Source organism: Alligator mississippiensis, chromosome 5, assembly GCF_030867095.1.
Source record: "Alligator mississippiensis isolate rAllMis1 chromosome 5, rAllMis1, whole genome shotgun sequence".
Taxonomy (NCBI): domain Eukaryota; kingdom Metazoa; phylum Chordata; order Crocodylia; family Alligatoridae; genus Alligator; species Alligator mississippiensis.
The window spans coordinates 21,993,138-22,011,062 of NC_081828.1; the positions used below are offsets into that span (position 1 = coordinate 21,993,138).

Sequence of the window (17,925 nt, forward strand, 5' to 3'; positions counted from 1 at the left end):
CAATTCAGCATTGAGAGACTTGCAAATAATTTGGCATAGCATTCAAGGATGTTTATTCCACACAGGCTGCACTATTTGATACATGCTGTACTTGAACAGAAAGCAATAGAAACCAACCACATACATCTATAAAAAAAAAAAAAAGCAAGAGCTTTATATGTTTCACTGCAAAATCAACATACATAAAAATACAGCCAGACATTGTCTAGTGTGGCTTATGGCTCTCCTTCTTTATGTCTACATCACTGCAGAAGGCCACTTCTCTATTTTACACACACTGATTGTGAGATTGTTTACTAGTCTGATGATATTCCAGATCAAAAATTAACTTTCTTTCCACCCACCTAATCCTGCAAAACCTTATTTATGTGGCTATGCAAGTGCCTTGCCCAGGATCCAAAATATCCTTGTAATAGGAGCATTACTATACTATTATTATCCATAGGCACAGGGAAAGTTTTGCTCAATGTGAGACAGTGAGTCAGTGAAGAAGCTGAGACAGAAGCCATCTCTGCTGACTCGAAGTTTAGTGACCTATCCATTGCAGCATGACACACAACAGACTTTAGAGATCCTTCTGGAATATTGTATAATAAAAAGTACCCAAAAGTTCACCTGAGCTGACATGCAAATTATCCAGGATTCCCAGTACTAAGGCACCAAGTTTTATAAAATTACATGAGATGTCAAATTTCATGACACCGCTGCCTATGGAAAAATAAAGTATTTGCTTTATATGCAGCCTATGAGACTAATAAGAGATGAAGAAAGAACAGCCAAAGCCTTACATTGTAAAAACTGTACAAGGAAACAAGCTCAGAAGACATCATGGTAGTGACTGCACAGAGTAGAGCGAAACTCTAACACTTTCACATTGTATCTCTAAAACAGGCCAACAGCTGTATTTCTCATGCCAAATCCTTACTACTTCTATGGACAAATCAAACCACACTTACATGCACTGGATGCATCACAGTTTTGCTGAAAGATGGTACTTACCACCTCCTTCATCAACCTCAAGAGGCTCCTTGTTTCTATCCTCTGCTTCCACAGTGCTGCTTTCCAAATGCACTAGAACATCCTGCTCCCCATCTTCCCTCATGTTATTTCCAGCCTCCTCCCCATCTTCCCTTGTGTTATTTTCTATTGACCCACGTTTGAGTTCCCCATTGATTTCATCTGTGTCTTGGGGCAATGTTTCCATGATACTTTCAGGAAGAGTCTTACTTCCTTCTCTAAATGACACATCCTCTGCTTCCATCTTTCTGGTTTCATCCATTTCCATTTCCTCGTCTGCTTCCATTTCCAAGTTTTCCTCCATTTGCAGTAGTTTGCTGTCCTTGTTCTCTTTTTCACATTGTGCGTATGTTTGATCATCAGAAGTCTTTTCAATATCTTCCTTTTCATTGCCTGTAATATTGTCTTTTGTCTTTTCAGCTTCAGACTCATCTTCACTGCTATATAGGGCGCTGCTGGATGAGAAAGGAGATGCAGACTTCCTATCTACAAACAGCAAACAATTTAATTTTATTATTTTTTCATAAAACATTTGTAGTCATTGTTCAGCAGCACCAAGGGCTTGGTCTTCATCTGGCGTAAACCAGGAGTGTTTTGATTTACACTACATGAGGGTCTGCCCAAAAAGTTCCAGCAATTGTACCTAGAGGTATTTAACCTGAAACTATCAAAAGGCATGCATTTAATCAAAAGCTAGTTAATGCTTTTTCTGATCATGTAATGAAATCATTCCATAAATGTGTCTAAGAGCAGGTAGGTCTTACATTACCACAAAAGTTTCACAATAGGAATGTGCTAAAGTGCTCTTAGTATTTCAATGAATCTACTAGAACACCTTTGGAGATCAAACAGAGAGCAATACCATAGCACAGGGGTAAGCAACATTTTTGGGCAGAGTGACAAAAACACCCGCAACCCTGTCTTGTAGGATGTTGGTGTGCCGGGGAAGATGGCAGGATGCTGCAAGGGGCCTGTATGCTGTGAGCAGCCCAGGCTCTGTGGTGTGCAGCAGGGGCCTACCCAGAGCTGGCCGGCTGTGGCAGGCAGCCAGGAGGCTGCAAGCAGCTACACCGGAGTCCACAGAGCCCCAGCCCAGCTTGTTGCCTGCAGTGGGTACATGAACACCTCGAGGTGAATGGTGGGGAAGGGGCTAGGGCTGCACTGCCACAAAAAGGATTGGGCCCCTCACAGTTGCCCCACCTTCTGTCCCGAGGCGTGCGTGCCAAGCAAAATGCCTTTGCATGCCATGGTCTGGCACATGTGTTGGGGGTTTCCAACTCCTGCCATAGCACATTAAACCTTGCTATTTGCAGTGCAGTCCTGTTATTCTGACATCCTTTGTGTGTCTGAAAAAATGTTCACTGAAATTCTGCGAATTTTCTAAATACCCCTCTGAGATACACTGAAAATTCCTGTAGGATTTTTAAAATAAAACCAAAATATACAAATTGTACATATAACACCAATTAACTTTGGTAAAACTTGGGATGTGGTGTTTCAGTACAGAATCTGACCTGAAATTAATATAATGCTTGGCAAAAGGGACAGATTTTCAGCCCAGTTAACAAGCCTTCCATTCATCCACAGAATTGGTATAAGGGATGCGGGATATTGAAAGCCTTCCCACAAAACTTCCCCAAGGGCCTCAGCTGTGTTCTAGAAAGGCCTTTATTGCCATCAAGGTAGCTGGTCAGATGGGTATCCCAGCCGTCTCCTATCCACTGAGATAGACAGTTAGTACCATTGTGATGTTATCCTGTCTATTAGGATTTGATCAGAAAAATTTTCAACAGATATTCTGCTGAACAGCTAACACAGGGTTAGGCTTGCAATCACTTCCAGGCTGTACTGGATTTGAAGCTGCAACTTAGAGATCAACGGTTTAGAATGACTTCAGCCACTAGACTCCCTGAGAATACTGCAATTTCTAAAAAAACAAGAACATATATAGGCCAGCTGGAGCAAAGGGAGGCTCATACAATCAGATAAATAGTTCGGATTTCTAGGAGAACTGGTCAATGATACTTTACAATTTATTCATAGACTTACAGTCCACAAGGATTTGAATGTTCTTTTTATGCCTGACCTGTAACATTACATACAAAAATAAGGCCTTAGGTTTCTCAACTGTTAAAAAAATTGTATGAAAGTTGAAATTCAACCCTCTGTTAAACCTGCACAATTTATTATATTCAGGTGCTATGGTGATGAGTGCAATATAAATGCTGAGATGAGATGAAATAAAGTAAGATGAGATTTCCTCCCTGCTGTGTTATATATAAATGGTAAACTCCTTGTCCTGTTACTATTATTACCATATAGCATTTGGATTACAGGAGCATCTCTGAACCTCAACAAGAGTGGGATTTCACTGTGCTGGTTACTGTACAAATGCACAATCCTTGCTCCTAATAGCTTGCAGTCTAAGTACATGCTTAACTTTAAGCAAGTGAATAGTCCCACTGAATTCAAAGTTCACTCTCTGCCCAGTGTTTGCTCATGGCCCAGATAACTTCAAGACAAAGTACAGAGCCCATTTTGGTTAGGGCAGAGGAGAGGGGAAGTAACGGTAACAGTCATACAAACACATTGATATGTAAGTTACTATGTGGGTCATTTATGTTCCCAGGATTTTGTTACGTCAGCAAGAGTTTTGCTACTAGCACTATACTGAAAAGGAGATATTTATTGTAAATGACCAAAGAAAAACAGTGAACTAGCAGAGACAGTCTGTTCAAAGTGAGAAGCATACAGAACATGAACATACTTTAGTCACGGAAAATTTGAAAAATAGGGAAAAATCACTTTGTGATAAAGCAATAGCACAACAAGGAGAAACTAACAAGGCTACGTTTTATAAGCTTCTTTTCTCTGCATATGTATCCTTAAAAAAGCTTAAATATAAAATATTCAAAGTAGGGTGGCCTAAAATTAGGCACCTGTTTCCATAGTTAGAGACTTAAATCAGCCCCCTGCTTCCAGATGTTTTGCACGCCCAAGGAAATTAGCAGCTGCAGCTGTTCAGAAACTTTGAAAATTAAGTCATTTAGGCACCTAAATATCAAAATTCAAATGCCTAAATTTAATCAACACATTTAAGAATGCTGGAATTAGTTTAAAGACTAAAAAACCTTGTTATATTCCACATTTACCTGGAAACCCAAAGAAAGTAATAACTTACCAGTATATCCAATATTGTTGCCTACAAAAGATTAATGTTTTTTGTGGTTACAACCAAATAGATGTGCTGATGGAATCTTGGCGCCATTTTCAAACAAATTCAGTATTTTATTAGTGCATCCCTTACTACAGATGCTAGAGGATGAGAGTAAAAATGCAGGGACTTGGCAACTCATTCCTGGTAGCTGCATGCCCTGCCTGTTCAGGAGTGAATATGATTTTTAAACCAGTTGGATAAAAGGGAAGGCCTAAGACTGTGTTGTTAAAAGATACTATCACTGAAGAATTCCCGGTACTGTATTATTAAAGAGCCGACTTTCCTCCTTTGACACCTTTGGAATACAGAACCCACTCTTGGAGACTAAGTTATATTGAGGACCAACATTTTATTTTAGACAATGCTGGTTATTAATAATGCATTTAGCACCACATTTGGAAACACACAAAAAGTTTCAAAGTGGAGCAGTTAATAGAGGGAACTCAGCGAACAACACTTCATAGTCTGTTGAAAGTTCACCTTGTCCACCACCCCTACCACTAACTGAGGGATTCTTCAAGGCGTACTAGAGCAGCAGTTTTCTTTTGAAGCACCTTACATTCTATCAATCACCATCTTCAGGACTCAAGCAATCCTAGTGGTTGTATCTACCCACAGGGTCAGATCCAGGGGGATGAGGCCATGATGGTTGCACCCTCCTTCCACTCCTTCCTCCTGCCACAGTTGCTGTCCCCAGATAACCAGGAGCAGGGGAAAGCCCAGATCCACTCCTGGCTCACTCCAAGCAGGGCCTGTGGAGAGTGGTTTCACAGTGCCAGGCTTGGCAAGAGACAATGGTGGCAACAGGCAAGTTTCCTGCTACTGAACCTGTTCACTGACATTCCCCGGTGTCCTCCACTGGCTAAGACCAGGTGCTGGAAGGAGGAACCCAGGCCCCTCCACCACCACTGTCCTTGGCTGACACAGGAGTGGGAAGAGACCCAGTGCTGCTCCTGCCCTGTTCCAGGTGCAGAGCGTGGTTGCATGGCGTTCTGGGCTCAGCTGGGGACAGCAGCAACAACACACAGGTTCTTCCTTCCAGCGTCTGCTCCATAGACACCTGACATGGTGTGAGGCAGGGAAAAGGCAGTGGCAGAAGAAACCTGTACTCTGCCTCTGCTGTCCCCAGCAAACCACACAACCATCCCCACAGCTCCTGGCTGGTGCAGGCCAGGAACAGTGGATTTGGTAGGGACGGTAGCAGTGATGGGTAGGTTACCACCTTCATGTACTTCCTCCTTGACTCCCCATGTCCCGCACCAGCCCAGGGGCTCCAGTCGTGGTCTGAGGGGTTCTGTGCTACATCCCCTTCAGTAAATCCTGGATCTGCCCAAGTCTTCCCACATCATACACAAGGACAAAAGGGAGAACCTCCATGAAAGCAACCTCAGCTTCCTCACAACATGTCAGCAGTATGCCAGTATTAGTTAAAACATAAAAACATACAGCCTAAGACTAAGGAATAACACTAATCTAGTTTGGGCCCAACTCCTGGATCTAGAAAGTTCAGTCTGGTGCAGAAGATAAGAAAGGGAACAAAGAGGGGTACATGCCAGCTAGGAATGGCTAGAATTCAGCAGTGTTTGTGGCCATGCCACCTACACTAGATGGGACCAGAAACAAGTTGTCACTGAACCAGCTCTATATGAGCCAAAGCACACAACCAGTTTGGGGAGCTTAATTATCTCTTTTTAACACTACGATGCCATGAAGGGACAGGATACAGCTTATGGCAAAAGGTGTCCAAGTGTCTGAGACATGCAGATGCACAAAAAATTATTTGGGCACAATACTTCTTGGACCAGGACGGTGAGTTCTCTTTATAGAACACTGAGGATTGACCTCAGGACAATGTATTCGTTTCTAGGCTTCTCTGTTACTGATAACAGGGAAGAACAAGAAAAATGGATAGAGACATTAGAAGGATTTAATTACAAGGAAAGACTGAAAGAACCAAATGTGTATAACTTGGGCAACAATGGCTCAAGAGATATGCTACCCATCTACACAAATTTGGAAGCACAAACATCAGGAAGGAAGAATTGTTGTAACTAATAATAATGGTGTTAGATTACGAAAAAAATATTTTTTGCAATGAATACCCTTAAAAATACCCCACTGTTGAGATCTATCAGAATATTAGAATAGTCTCCCAAAAGATTGATTTAAGTTTTATGTCTTTAGCAATTTAAAACCAGATTAGACAAATGACTAGTAAATATCATCATCCACTGAAAGTTTTCCATAAAAAAATTAAACACTTTTTCAGACTGACAAGCACTTCGCAATCAAAACAAATATCCCCTGCCCCCCCACAAAATTCTAAGCAAACATTTTGACATTTTAGAGCAATGCTGTTTCATATCAATGGGTAACAAACAACTTTCTCATGCTTTTCTTTCATGTCCTTCTTTGTTTTATCCAAGTGAAAAAATGTAAAAAGGTGTTTTCCCACACAAAAATAATCAAATATTTTTATATATACAAGAAAAAAATCATCACTGAGAAAAAGGAAAAAAAAATCTTCTACCTTTCAACAGATTTTTTGTTAACTAAACTATTTTTTTTTCAACCAGTCCTAGTGAAAATGCTGCTACCCATATTAACTTTTCATCAGTTATCATCACCTATGGCAACTTGAGGTTCATGAGTCAACTACTGTTTCAAAGTTATTGGAGATGACTTTTCACCTCAATAAGTAGCAGCTCAGTCTTGTAGATAAAAGGTGTAGAGTTCAAACCCAACATGATCTGTCTGAGAGTATAGTTACAGTTCTATAGGAAGCCATCCTTATAGACAGGATACAGGGACAGAACAGACCAGAGTACATAGCAGATAGACAGGATACAGGGGAAATCTCTTATTTCCTAATTTATGTAATCCCATGTTTTCCAAATTGATAAATATGACAAGGTACTTGAGAACTTAAATAAGTTGTATGTAATGGGTTAGATCAGAATTTGACTTGATATGTCTAATATGTAACTGCAAAAAGTAAATATTCTTTCAGTGTATAAAGCCTTTTTGTAGCTGTTTTAGTTATAGAGCTTGGCTTGATTTGGGATTTTTTTAACTTCCCAGCTCTCTCTCACTTCTTTTTTAGTAGTAGCTATCTAAATTGATAACAAAACAGTATCCCCATCTGTAGTCTCTATTAACATTCTGCTTTCTTGCCCAGAAGTCTTTATATCACTTATTGCTGATGATCACAATACATTCTCAATAGGTGAATCAGTGCCTGGAGTACTTACAAAAAACACAGTAAGAAAAGTAATCTTGCTCTAAAAGGATTAAGAACAAATCTCACATACCATTCCTGAGAAGGATTCTTCTTTTCTTACCAGTCTTACAGCATTATATTTGCCATGCTGAGTAGCACAAGAGCATTCATCAAATAGATCAGCTTCAATTGTTAGATGGCAGCTGCAAGTTTCCATACTTTTCACAAAAGTAACTTATTTTGTAACTTCTTGCCCTCTTGAGGCAAGTGTCATCAGGACTAAACTAAGCCTAGCCAGACAATCAAAGCCAGCTAGTTAATCATGTACAATAGAAGGATTTGCTGACGCCCGAGTTCAGTATCCCACAATGTCAGCTTCTATTTTATACCGTTGAAGAGGTACCTTGTACGTTGAAAAGTTGACTCTTTGCCAGCACTCACTTTTAATAAACACTACCTTTCATTTCAATAGCAAGAGAGCCTGGCTTGAGCAAAGTATTGCTAGATAGCCCTGTAAAAACCAAAGCTGTATTCATCACAGGGAAGTTGGCAAAACCAGCTGAGGATCTGTGATGCTAGTCAAGTAATGGATTTCAGTATATAATAATCCCTTCCTACGGCAGGCTTTTAGTTCTTCAAGACTAGAAAATGTTCAGAACCGGTTTGGATCCCACAGCAGTGAAATTTCACAAGGGGTTTAATCTTATTCCAGCTATTTGTTACCTCTGCACTTAGGCAGAAGAATGGGATCTTGTTCCCCTCTCCTCACACCCTTGAAATGCTTCTGTTTACATGGAAGATGAAGGAGTGCTCCTACTCCCTGCTTTCTTGTCATTGAGGCTTAAGGGTAAGATGATGGTATGTTACCAAAGTAGACGCATCAATGGATTTTCAGAAATTTGAGCTGGGTGATTAGGATTGCATTTAGGTGCCTACATCTATTTAAACATCTAATAGGCAGGATAGGATTTGACCCAAGCTCTTTTGGCAAGATTTCAGCCCATACTGGTAAAATTTTCCAAGTGTCAACTGCTTTCCAGAGATTTCTTCTACCTTGAATAATAGAAATCTCTTGTAGGAGACCTGTTATTTTTCCGAGATGTTGGCAGCCCTCTAGTCAGGAGTGCTCTTGGCTTCAGAATTCAGGAGTTCAAATCCAAATTCCCTGCAAATCCACAAGGAACCAGAACTCGTGGAAGAGATGATATCTTCAACTAGCTACCACGAGTTCCGATTCCTTTTTCCTCTAGACCAAGACAGCTACACCCTGGATCCCTGAAAATCCAAATTCTAGTACAGGCCCCAACTCGCGAGACCCAAGTGCATATGACAGCCCATGATCTGCTGGTGCTAAATAAAATAATGGAGCTCTCAGACTTTCCACTCTCAGCATATATGTATTTCAGGGTAGATGTGAATGTTGTTGACAACTGTTTCCACATCTATAGGGAAAAGCCAGCTAGAGCTGGGAATACTGAGTGGATACATTTGTAGCACAAACTGCCAAAAAAGTAATGCTCTCTAACAAGTCTTCCTAACTTCCCACTTCCCACCCACTTTCAGCATTTATTTGGTTATTCATTTTGATGTACAAAAGTGTCCCGAGGGCACCCATCCTGTGTTTGGGTACCAGTTCCATAGTGCAACTCCAGCAGCAAATATAAAGACAATAATAAAAGAAAATAAAAGAACTTGCCAGTCCTCAATCCATCCATTCCCCATAAGCCTGGGAGAAAAACATGATGAGAAGGTTAACAGTGTCTTGTGGATTGAATAAGAAATGGAGAACTCCTCCAGGAATACACTCTGCCAGCATGTCTGTGTGGGAAACCACAGCCAACCCTCTGAGAAAGTAATGGCATTAATACAGCTAAGATGATGAGAGATGCAGAGAGACCCCTGCCTGGTGCAATGCATAATGGCATGTTGATGGGATGAGAGAAGCAGCCATGAGGCTACCAGAAAAATCATTCAGATTGAAACAGCAGTGGGTATAAATGGCTTAACTAAGTAGTTGAGTTACTTCAGAAAGAGAAAACAAAGAAAGCATTAGAAAGCAGATAACTTGATGAAAAGTGTTACTGGTGTACTGTCAAGCAGTAGGCGATGAACCAAGATGGCTGGTCTTTTTATTTCATTGGCCCCTTGTGCTAAACATGCTCATTTTATGTATCTAATGGCTTCCCAGTGTCCCTTTTTCTACTTTTTTCCCTGTAGAGAAAGAAATATTAACTCAATGAGCTGTGGTCCATATAACTATTGCCCGCCATGAACAAAGAGGAGTCCACTAACAGTATTTCAGTAAAGAGTCTCACAGCTAACTGATACGTCTTATCCTTCTACCGAAAATAATTTCTCACTGGGGATCCAGGAGGAAGTCTTTAATTACTATCCCACAGGATCAGTGAAGAGGTGTATTTAAAACTGATTAAAAATAGAAAAAAATCAGAGTGCCTTATTTATTTGTATGGTAAGGAGTGCTGGTTCGGGGCTGGCCAGGAAATACAGTTTCTGCTACTATAATTCATTTAGTTTAATTAACATCTACAGTTAAAGCAAAGCAATTTAAAAATTAGTTTAATGGATGTAATGTAATTACCTGTACATCCTGTTGGAAGCATATTGTCAGTGAGAGGAACAGCAGATATTCTTTAACAGCCATATCATGCCCTCAATTATGCACACAACTAAGAGTGTTAATATACTTCAACTGGTTAGAGATTCCAGAGTTAGTGGAAACACCTAACTGAACCTTAACAATAGCTGTGTGGTTGGGGTTGCAATACTTAAGAGCAAAATGAGAAGCATTTTAGTTTAGGAAGAACCAAGGAGGAGTGTAGTATTAGCAGTCCCTCTCTACACTCAAATATTTTCACTTGATCATTATAAAGGATACAGTTCAAGGGGCAACTGATTTGGTCACAAGAAACCTGATTATGCCACATACCAATAAGCAGGAAAAATATGTTTTAAAAACATCTATGTCATTGTCCAGGAATCAGCAAATTAATTATTCCTGATTATTGAGGGGGAGAAATTAAAATATATTTTAATCATTAGAATGATTTTATACACAGATGTATTTCAAACCTGAGATAAGTTTCTGTTGGCTTTTATAGTTTCTATAAAAACACTGCATCTTTCTCACAGCTGCAACTTTTTCACAAATAGCTGCTTCATCTACTTCACCTAGAAATACAAACACGAAAGTAATGTTTACATTTAATTTGGGGAAATAGTTTACATATTAGGACTGCCAAAAGTAAGGAATATTAATATGGAAATTTTATGAGACCAGTAATTGGTGAATTCCTGAAGTATTATGAAAAACAATAGGTACCTAAGTCATATCAGCATTAGAGAAAAAAACAACCCATCGAGGATGAAACATAGAAGGAAGAAGAAAACCAAACCACTGCTTCAGCAACAAAGATAAAAACCAAAATGTAGGCAGTTCATTTTTTGCTCATTCACCAGCTTCTGGAATTTTCCTCCAGTTTGTTTAATAAATTGGAAATTGCTTGCCAGTGTCTAGTAGACTATTTATAAAAATGTGTAGCTTGCAATATTAAGGTCATAATTATTTACATCAGGTATGCTGATTCAGAAAGCTGAGGTTACTGAAAAGGTTACTTTTACTACTAAAATAAATTCTACATCATTTTAGCCTTCCTTCGTCAATAATTATCCTGGGTGCTGCATTTTGAAGGTTTGGGGCTTGACAGATTGAACAGTTCAACACACCAGACCAGCTTGGCTCTTGTCACTGTTCATGAGCTCAGTTTGGATTGAGACCCTAAAAATCTCCACATCACATGCGAGATGAGAGTGGCATCAACGTTTCATTCGGTGAACCATGGCTTAACAGACAGCAAGAAGGATGTGCCATTTCCAGAAGAGACATTGTGCCAAGGTCCTAACCACTTATAATCATTGATAGTGGCACTTCTCAGACAAATTGAACTGCTAACTTGGTGTCTTCACCAAATTCCACCCAAAGGAGCACAGCCCCAAATGGTATAAATGATCATGGCTCCACTGCAGTAAATGAGGCTATAACCATTTACTTCAGATGAGGATCTTTCTGAAGCATCTACTGTTATTTTGTCAAGGAGCTAGATCTCTATTTCTGAATTTGAACTGTTCTGCAGTCTTTGCTATGAGCTGTTAAAACAAGTGCTGCATTGCACTCCAGAGCTGACTACATTTCAAGTGGTAGGTTTTAAGAGATTTACATCAGAGGTGTTACTAGGTATAATTAATATGGAAGATCCTCAGATGAAAGGCACCCTGGCAGTATAAAGTATTTTATAATGCTGTAGCATTGTTAATAACATGCCCTTTTCTCCTTTCTCCTCACCCATACATGCAACTTCAGAGCTGGAGTAATTTCTCCTAATTTAATGTATCCCGTGAAGAGGGATGAAAGGTCTCAAAAAACAGGACTAATGCAGGTAAAAAGGGAAGAATCTGACACGTGCCTTTAACTCTTGGTTTGCTCTACAAATTGTTACCAGTGGGTTTCTTCAAGACAGTAGGTTAAGTGTGCTGCCAAAACAGGAGCCATGGCTCTCTAACAGGTTGTGCAGCAGCTCAGCAGGCTGTGGGTACTTTGTGCTGGATATACATGTCACATCAATGACAGAACTTAATGTGTACCCTGGTGTCAATGCAGGCTAGATGGACATTACAGGGCATGTGCAAAATGTAAAACATGGATTAGGTCAACTAATCAGAGCCACATTAATAAATGACAACTAACCTTGTTTACCCTCCTTTGAGTCACTGTCGGAGTATCCATCACTTTCATCTTTCTCACTGTCAGAGGCCTTCTCTGATGAGCTTTTACTCTCCTTTTCATGGTCTAAATTATCTTTTTCATCATCTGAGGGTGACTTTGACATTCCATTCATTTGATCATCAGCCTGTCCTTCTTCATTAACTTCTTCATCTGATTTCTCTTCATCTGCTTCAAAATCTTCATCATACTCTGAAATAAAAGAACTCTACCATGAGACAGAAAATGGAATTTGTAACTATTTAAAGTTCTTATTAACCAGGGAGAAGTTAACTCCATTAACCCTCTTTTTTCCTTTACCTATTCTCTCTCTTTTTTTTTTTTTACAACAATAAATGACTGAGACCACAAACAGGGATTGTAAGCGGGGAAGGTGCGTGTGTGTGTGTGTGTGTGTGTGTGTGTGTGTGTGTGTGATCTCACACACACACACACACACACACACACACGTGCAAAGAAACTGTATAAAGCTACTAACTGATCCAAAATGAGTCTTTCATATGTAAAAAATAAAATCAACAAAGCTGTGAGTTTGGAGAAAGACGAAGACAGAAAGGTAAGAATAGCATATAAAAGGAAAAGACTCCCAATATAGGAGTCTTATTGCAAGGAAAATAAATCTAAGCAGTGGATCAAGCAGCAGAAAGATAAAATGTTGTATGTGGAAAGTAAGATAAATGTGGATTGACATGGCTAATTAGCAAAAATGTGCCTTACAAAAATAATTAATTAATTAAATCCAGCTAAAACGCACTGCAGAGGAATGCTCTGATTACCATACAGTTCCTTCAAGTATGTTAATTTGGTTCCAAGGTGAAATCCTAGCAGAACTGAAGCTTATGGAAAAAATCCCATTTAGATTTCAGTGCAAACCAAATATCCCAGATTTCATCTTTTACTGGGAAGCTGAAAGTTAAGGGTGATTAGAAAGATTTGATAGCAGGGTTTTGTACATATATGTTGTTCAGAATTGAAATTTGTGTGTGCATTACAGAATACTTTCCACTCCACCCAGAAATGGACTACCTTTTTTCCTGAAAACCAGAGTATACGCAGAATCCTTCTATAATACAGTCTTTACATTCCAGCAACTAATTTGCTGCACATCCACCAGAGAAGCAACAAAACCATATCATGAAAGAGAACTGTCACAGATGACACACTCCAGCTGTCCCTCCAGGCTGTAATTTCTCACCTTTCAAATTTAATTGTTCACCTCTGTTTCTTTCCACCAATGTTTTTAAAATGTTGAAGTGACAAACTGCCAAAGAGAGAAGTGAAGAGTATCTGATGCAGAACCAATTAGGCAAACAAACAATTATCCATACAATGAGAATTAAGGAAATAAGCAGACTTATTTTCTATATTCAAATCAATTGAGATTCCAGCAGCATGCATGGCAGCAAGGCCTTCTCAGGTAATTGTCAGAGAGGTGTCCACCTCCCAGAGGGGAGAAAGCTTTATTAATCACAAAACTGCATACATGATGAGTAATGAGAAAGCTACGCAATAGAGCAGAAAAATCAGAAAAGGGAAAATAGGAATAGAAAGCAGGGAGAAAAAAATATATTTATGAAGAAAGAACATGGTCTGTTATGAAAATGATGACTTTATTAAATTAAAAGTGAATGAACAAAACAGGAGATGCTAACAATTTCTTCATAAATGGATAGATGGCATATGACAAACAAGTAGATAGAGTAGACATTTGTCTTGTTACACAACACAAGAGGAATACATGAAAGGACACTGACCATGAGGTAGACAAGTTTATCTGACTCTATTCAGGTAACTTTTAATGTTCTTCCACAAGCAAGAATAACTGATGAGGATATATTATACTTAAGACTTAATTTTCTATATTTGACTTTAGAAAATTTTAGAGAGGAGATATTTTAACAAAACAAGAATGACCTTGCAAAATGAAAAACAGAAATAAATACAAGTAAAATAAATAATATACGTTGTGGATCCAAGCCTATAATGTCTTTCTTTCATATGTATTTCTTCCTCACTACCAATTACACTGCATTTAAAAAATACAAAGAAAAGATTACAAGTGCAAAGTCAAGTACTTACAAGCTAAAAAATGCTGAAATTAAGCTTGTCTGTATCACCTGAACTTGCATACTAGTATTCAGCTGCATAATCACCCATCACTGGATTACCATATTTGAGGTCAGGAAGGAATTTTGTCCCATGGTCAGATTGGTATGGACTGTGGGAGTTTTGCCGTCCACTGTAGTGGGGGGCATGGCCCTTTACCTGCAATCTCTTGAGTATATATTGACAACCTTTAAAGAAGTAGGACATTGGTTTCTTTGGTCCTCCTGCTTTACATGTGGTAGACGATGTTGCTGTGTTGAGTCAAGGTTGACAGTAGTTTTATGAAATGTTTAGATTATGGATTTGCATGGGTTGGACTAAATGACTTCTAGAGGTCCCTTGCAGCCCTACTTCTCTACGACTCTATGATCATTTTTTAAACACATCTCTCAACTCATTCAGTGAATGCCTGAATTCACTTTATGCCTCATTCAGTGTATTCGGTTTTATTTTCTCCTTCTACCATAGGCAGCAGAAGGCCGGGGCTACAGGGCTCAGCCCCTGCAAACATAGGGAAGTGGGTAGGGCTGCAAGGCAGCCTGTCAGCAGGCTCCGGATGACTGCAGCAGAAGTGGGGAGGGGTGCACACGCAGCCAGGATCTCAGCCCGGTGTGTGGATCACAGGCTGCCCAGCATGGCAGGCAAGTATCAATCTATTTGGTGAAGGGAAAGGGGCCGGTTGGGAGTGGGGGGCAGATCGCGGCCCCCTCCGTAAGGGAGAGAGTGGGGCACAGGCAGAAGCAAGGGCTGGGAAGAGTGGGGCCCTGGCTGGGCCAGGTGGTGGGACAATCAGAGCCCAGGCAGCTTGTCCAGGGGCATGGGGGGGCTCCTGCTGCTGTGCACACCCCAAGAGAGGCCTGGGGCACATATGCCCCCAGATCTGTGCATGGGACGGAGGCGGCGGCTGCTGTGCACTGAGTTTTGCTCCCTGCGGCAGCTGCCCTGAGATCCACATGACGCCACGTGCCTGCTGCTATTGGCTGTGCCATGTCCCCTGCCCACCCAACAGTGGGACGCACGTGGCCTCGCATGGATCTCGGGGCACCTGCCTCAGGGAGCAAAGCAAAGCAAGCAGCAGCAGCAGCTGTCTCTGTCCCACACACAGATTCAGGAACATATGACCTCCAGGCCTCTCCCGGGTGTGTGCAGTGGCGGGAGCCTCCCTGCTCCCTTGCATGAGCTGCTCAGGCTCCAGTTGTCCCACCACCCGGCCTGCCCAGGGCTCCATTCCCCCCAGCCCTTGCTCCTGCCTGTGCCCCACTCCCTCCCTCACCGCTGGGGCCTCAATCTGCACCCCCCACGGCCCTTTCCACTCCTCCCACCCTTCCCCCAAAGACTTACCTGCTGGGGGGGCACACATGTGCATGCATGTTCAGCCCCCCCCCCCCCAAATAATTTTTCCCTCCGCCTATGCCTCCTACCCAGTTGAAGTGTGGTCCTAAGCCTTGCTTACTGCTCATGTAGTGTTCTCACTGTAATATGTGATGTACTTCACAAATGTTAATGGATTTATCTTCATAACTCCTCCATGCATTAGTATTCCTTTTACAGCTAGAGAACTGAGGGACAGAGGAAGTAAGGTCTAATGTACCTGCTAATCATGGGTGCCCAACCAGAGACACCTACAGCCTTACCTATAAAAGTATTTAGTTGCTTAGATATGCAAACAAGTGCCTAGTCAAATTTAAGTAAGAGGGCTACTTGTCTTATTGACCATTACATCTTGGGGGAGGCAGGGTAAACAGATCTTTAGGTTTGTTGGACATTCTGAAATGCCAAAAAAAACCATTTTGGAAACATTCAACTAACGTAAAAGTTTGTTTCAATTTGTTTCAGCTTTGGTTGAAAGTTGTTCGTTTTTTATATGGATTTTCAATTGCTTAAACATTTTCAAATTTTTTATAAATCAGTTTTGAAATAAAAAGTTATCCCAAATGGAAAACTTGAAATATTTCAGTTATGAAACAGCAGAAATGAACAATTAGAATATAGAGGGATTCTTCTTCTATTTTTTTGTTTTCCAACATGAAATTGATGTGTGTTTGCAAAACCTTTTGCTGTCACCAAATTAGGATTATATATAAATTTTATGTTTATATATATTTTGTTTGGTTTTGGGGTTTTTTTGCTGAAAAAGGTTTTGACAAAAATAATTAATCCATATCTAATATGCGAGAGGCAAGGGTTTCTTGGGGTTATATCTTTTACTGGAACAACTGCATAGTTGAGATAGAGTTAGACATGCTTTTGAATGCAAGACATTCTTGAGGTATGAGGAGTAAATGCCAGCTCAGACTTAAAGAAGATTATCTTGCATTCAAAAGCTTGCTACCTCTACCCCAACTATGCAGTTGCTCCAGTAAAAGATATCATCTTAAGAAATCCTTGCCTCTTACTTAATCCCTGGACCAACATGGCTACACCATCACCCCAGATCCAACATATACTACCCAATGCTCCTGTCTATCCCACCCAGGCCGATGGCCTCCACCTCACCCACTTAGGCTCCTAGCATTAAAATAATGATATGAGGGCATCTGACCTCTAATCCCAACTATTGTGTTTCCTGTTGTGCCACATGTGCTACCCTAAGCTACCCTGCCACACATTCAAATTTAAGGCAAGATGGAAACCAGATACCAAAATGTTCTACATATTTTCTGGGCCATTTTTGTGGCTGGTTTCTTGTTTCAATACATGATTAATTCCCTTAACATAGAACCATAGAAAATTAAGGGTGGAAGGGACATCCAACCCCCTGATCAAAGCAGGACCATCTCAGCCAAGCCTTTGTCTAGCCGGGTCTTAAAAACCTCCAAGGATAGAGATCCACAACCTCTCAGGGTAACCTGTTCCAGTGTTTTACTACCCTCCTAGTGTGAAAATTCTTCCTAATATCTAGCCTAAACTTGCCTTGCTGCAACTTGAGAATGTTGCTCCTTGTTCTGTCATCCGCCACCACTGAGAACAGTCCAGCTCCATCCACTTTTAAACCTTCCTTCAGGTAGTTGAGGGCTGCTATTAAATCCCCTCTCAGTCTTCTCTTCTCTAGACTAAAAAAGCCCAGTTCCTTTAGCCTCTCCTCATAAGTCATGTGCCCCATCCTCCTCACCATTTTTGTTGCCCTCCGCTGGACTCTTTCCATTTTGTCAACATCCTTTCTGTAGTGGAGGGTGGGGGGGACAAAACTGGACACAGTACTCCAGATGTGGCCTCACCAGTGCTGAATAGAGGGGAATAATCACTTCCCTTGACCTGCTGGCAACACTCCCACCAATACAGCCCAGTATGCCACTAGCCTTCTTGGCAACAAAGGCACACTCCTAGCTCATATTCAGCTTATTGTCCACTGTAACCCCCAAGTCCTTCTCTGCAGAGCTGCTGCCCAGCCAGTCAGGCCCCAGCCTGTACCAGTGCATGTTCCATCCTAAGTGCAGGACTTTGCACTTGTCCTTGTTGAACCTCATGAGATTTCTTTTGGTCTAATCCTCTAATTTCTCTAGGTCATTCTGAATCCTAGCCCTACTCTCCAGCATACCTACTACTCCCCACATCTTGGTGTCATCT

At 40.8% G+C, this 17,925-nt stretch overlaps 1 protein-coding gene across 3 annotated transcripts in view; it reads right to left on the minus strand.

Moving 5' to 3' along the window:
• The window catches only part of ERICH3 (glutamate rich 3), a 79,520-nt gene that overhangs the window by 23,554 nt on the left and 38,041 nt on the right, over positions 1 to 17,925 (minus strand). For 2 of the 3 annotated variants that reach the window (XM_059727945.1, XM_019489187.2), the window contains exons 11-13: positions 12,217 to 12,444; positions 10,545 to 10,643; positions 1,000 to 1,503 (exon numbers count right to left, since the gene is read on the minus strand). In XM_059727945.1, coding sequence (XP_059583928.1) covers positions 1,000 to 1,503; positions 10,545 to 10,643; positions 12,217 to 12,444 — 831 coding nt within the window. Of the gene's footprint in view, positions 1 to 999; positions 1,504 to 10,544; positions 10,644 to 12,216; positions 12,445 to 13,447; positions 13,514 to 17,925 lie in introns of all 3 variants that reach the window. The other variant, XM_019489186.2, reaches the window with a different exon arrangement.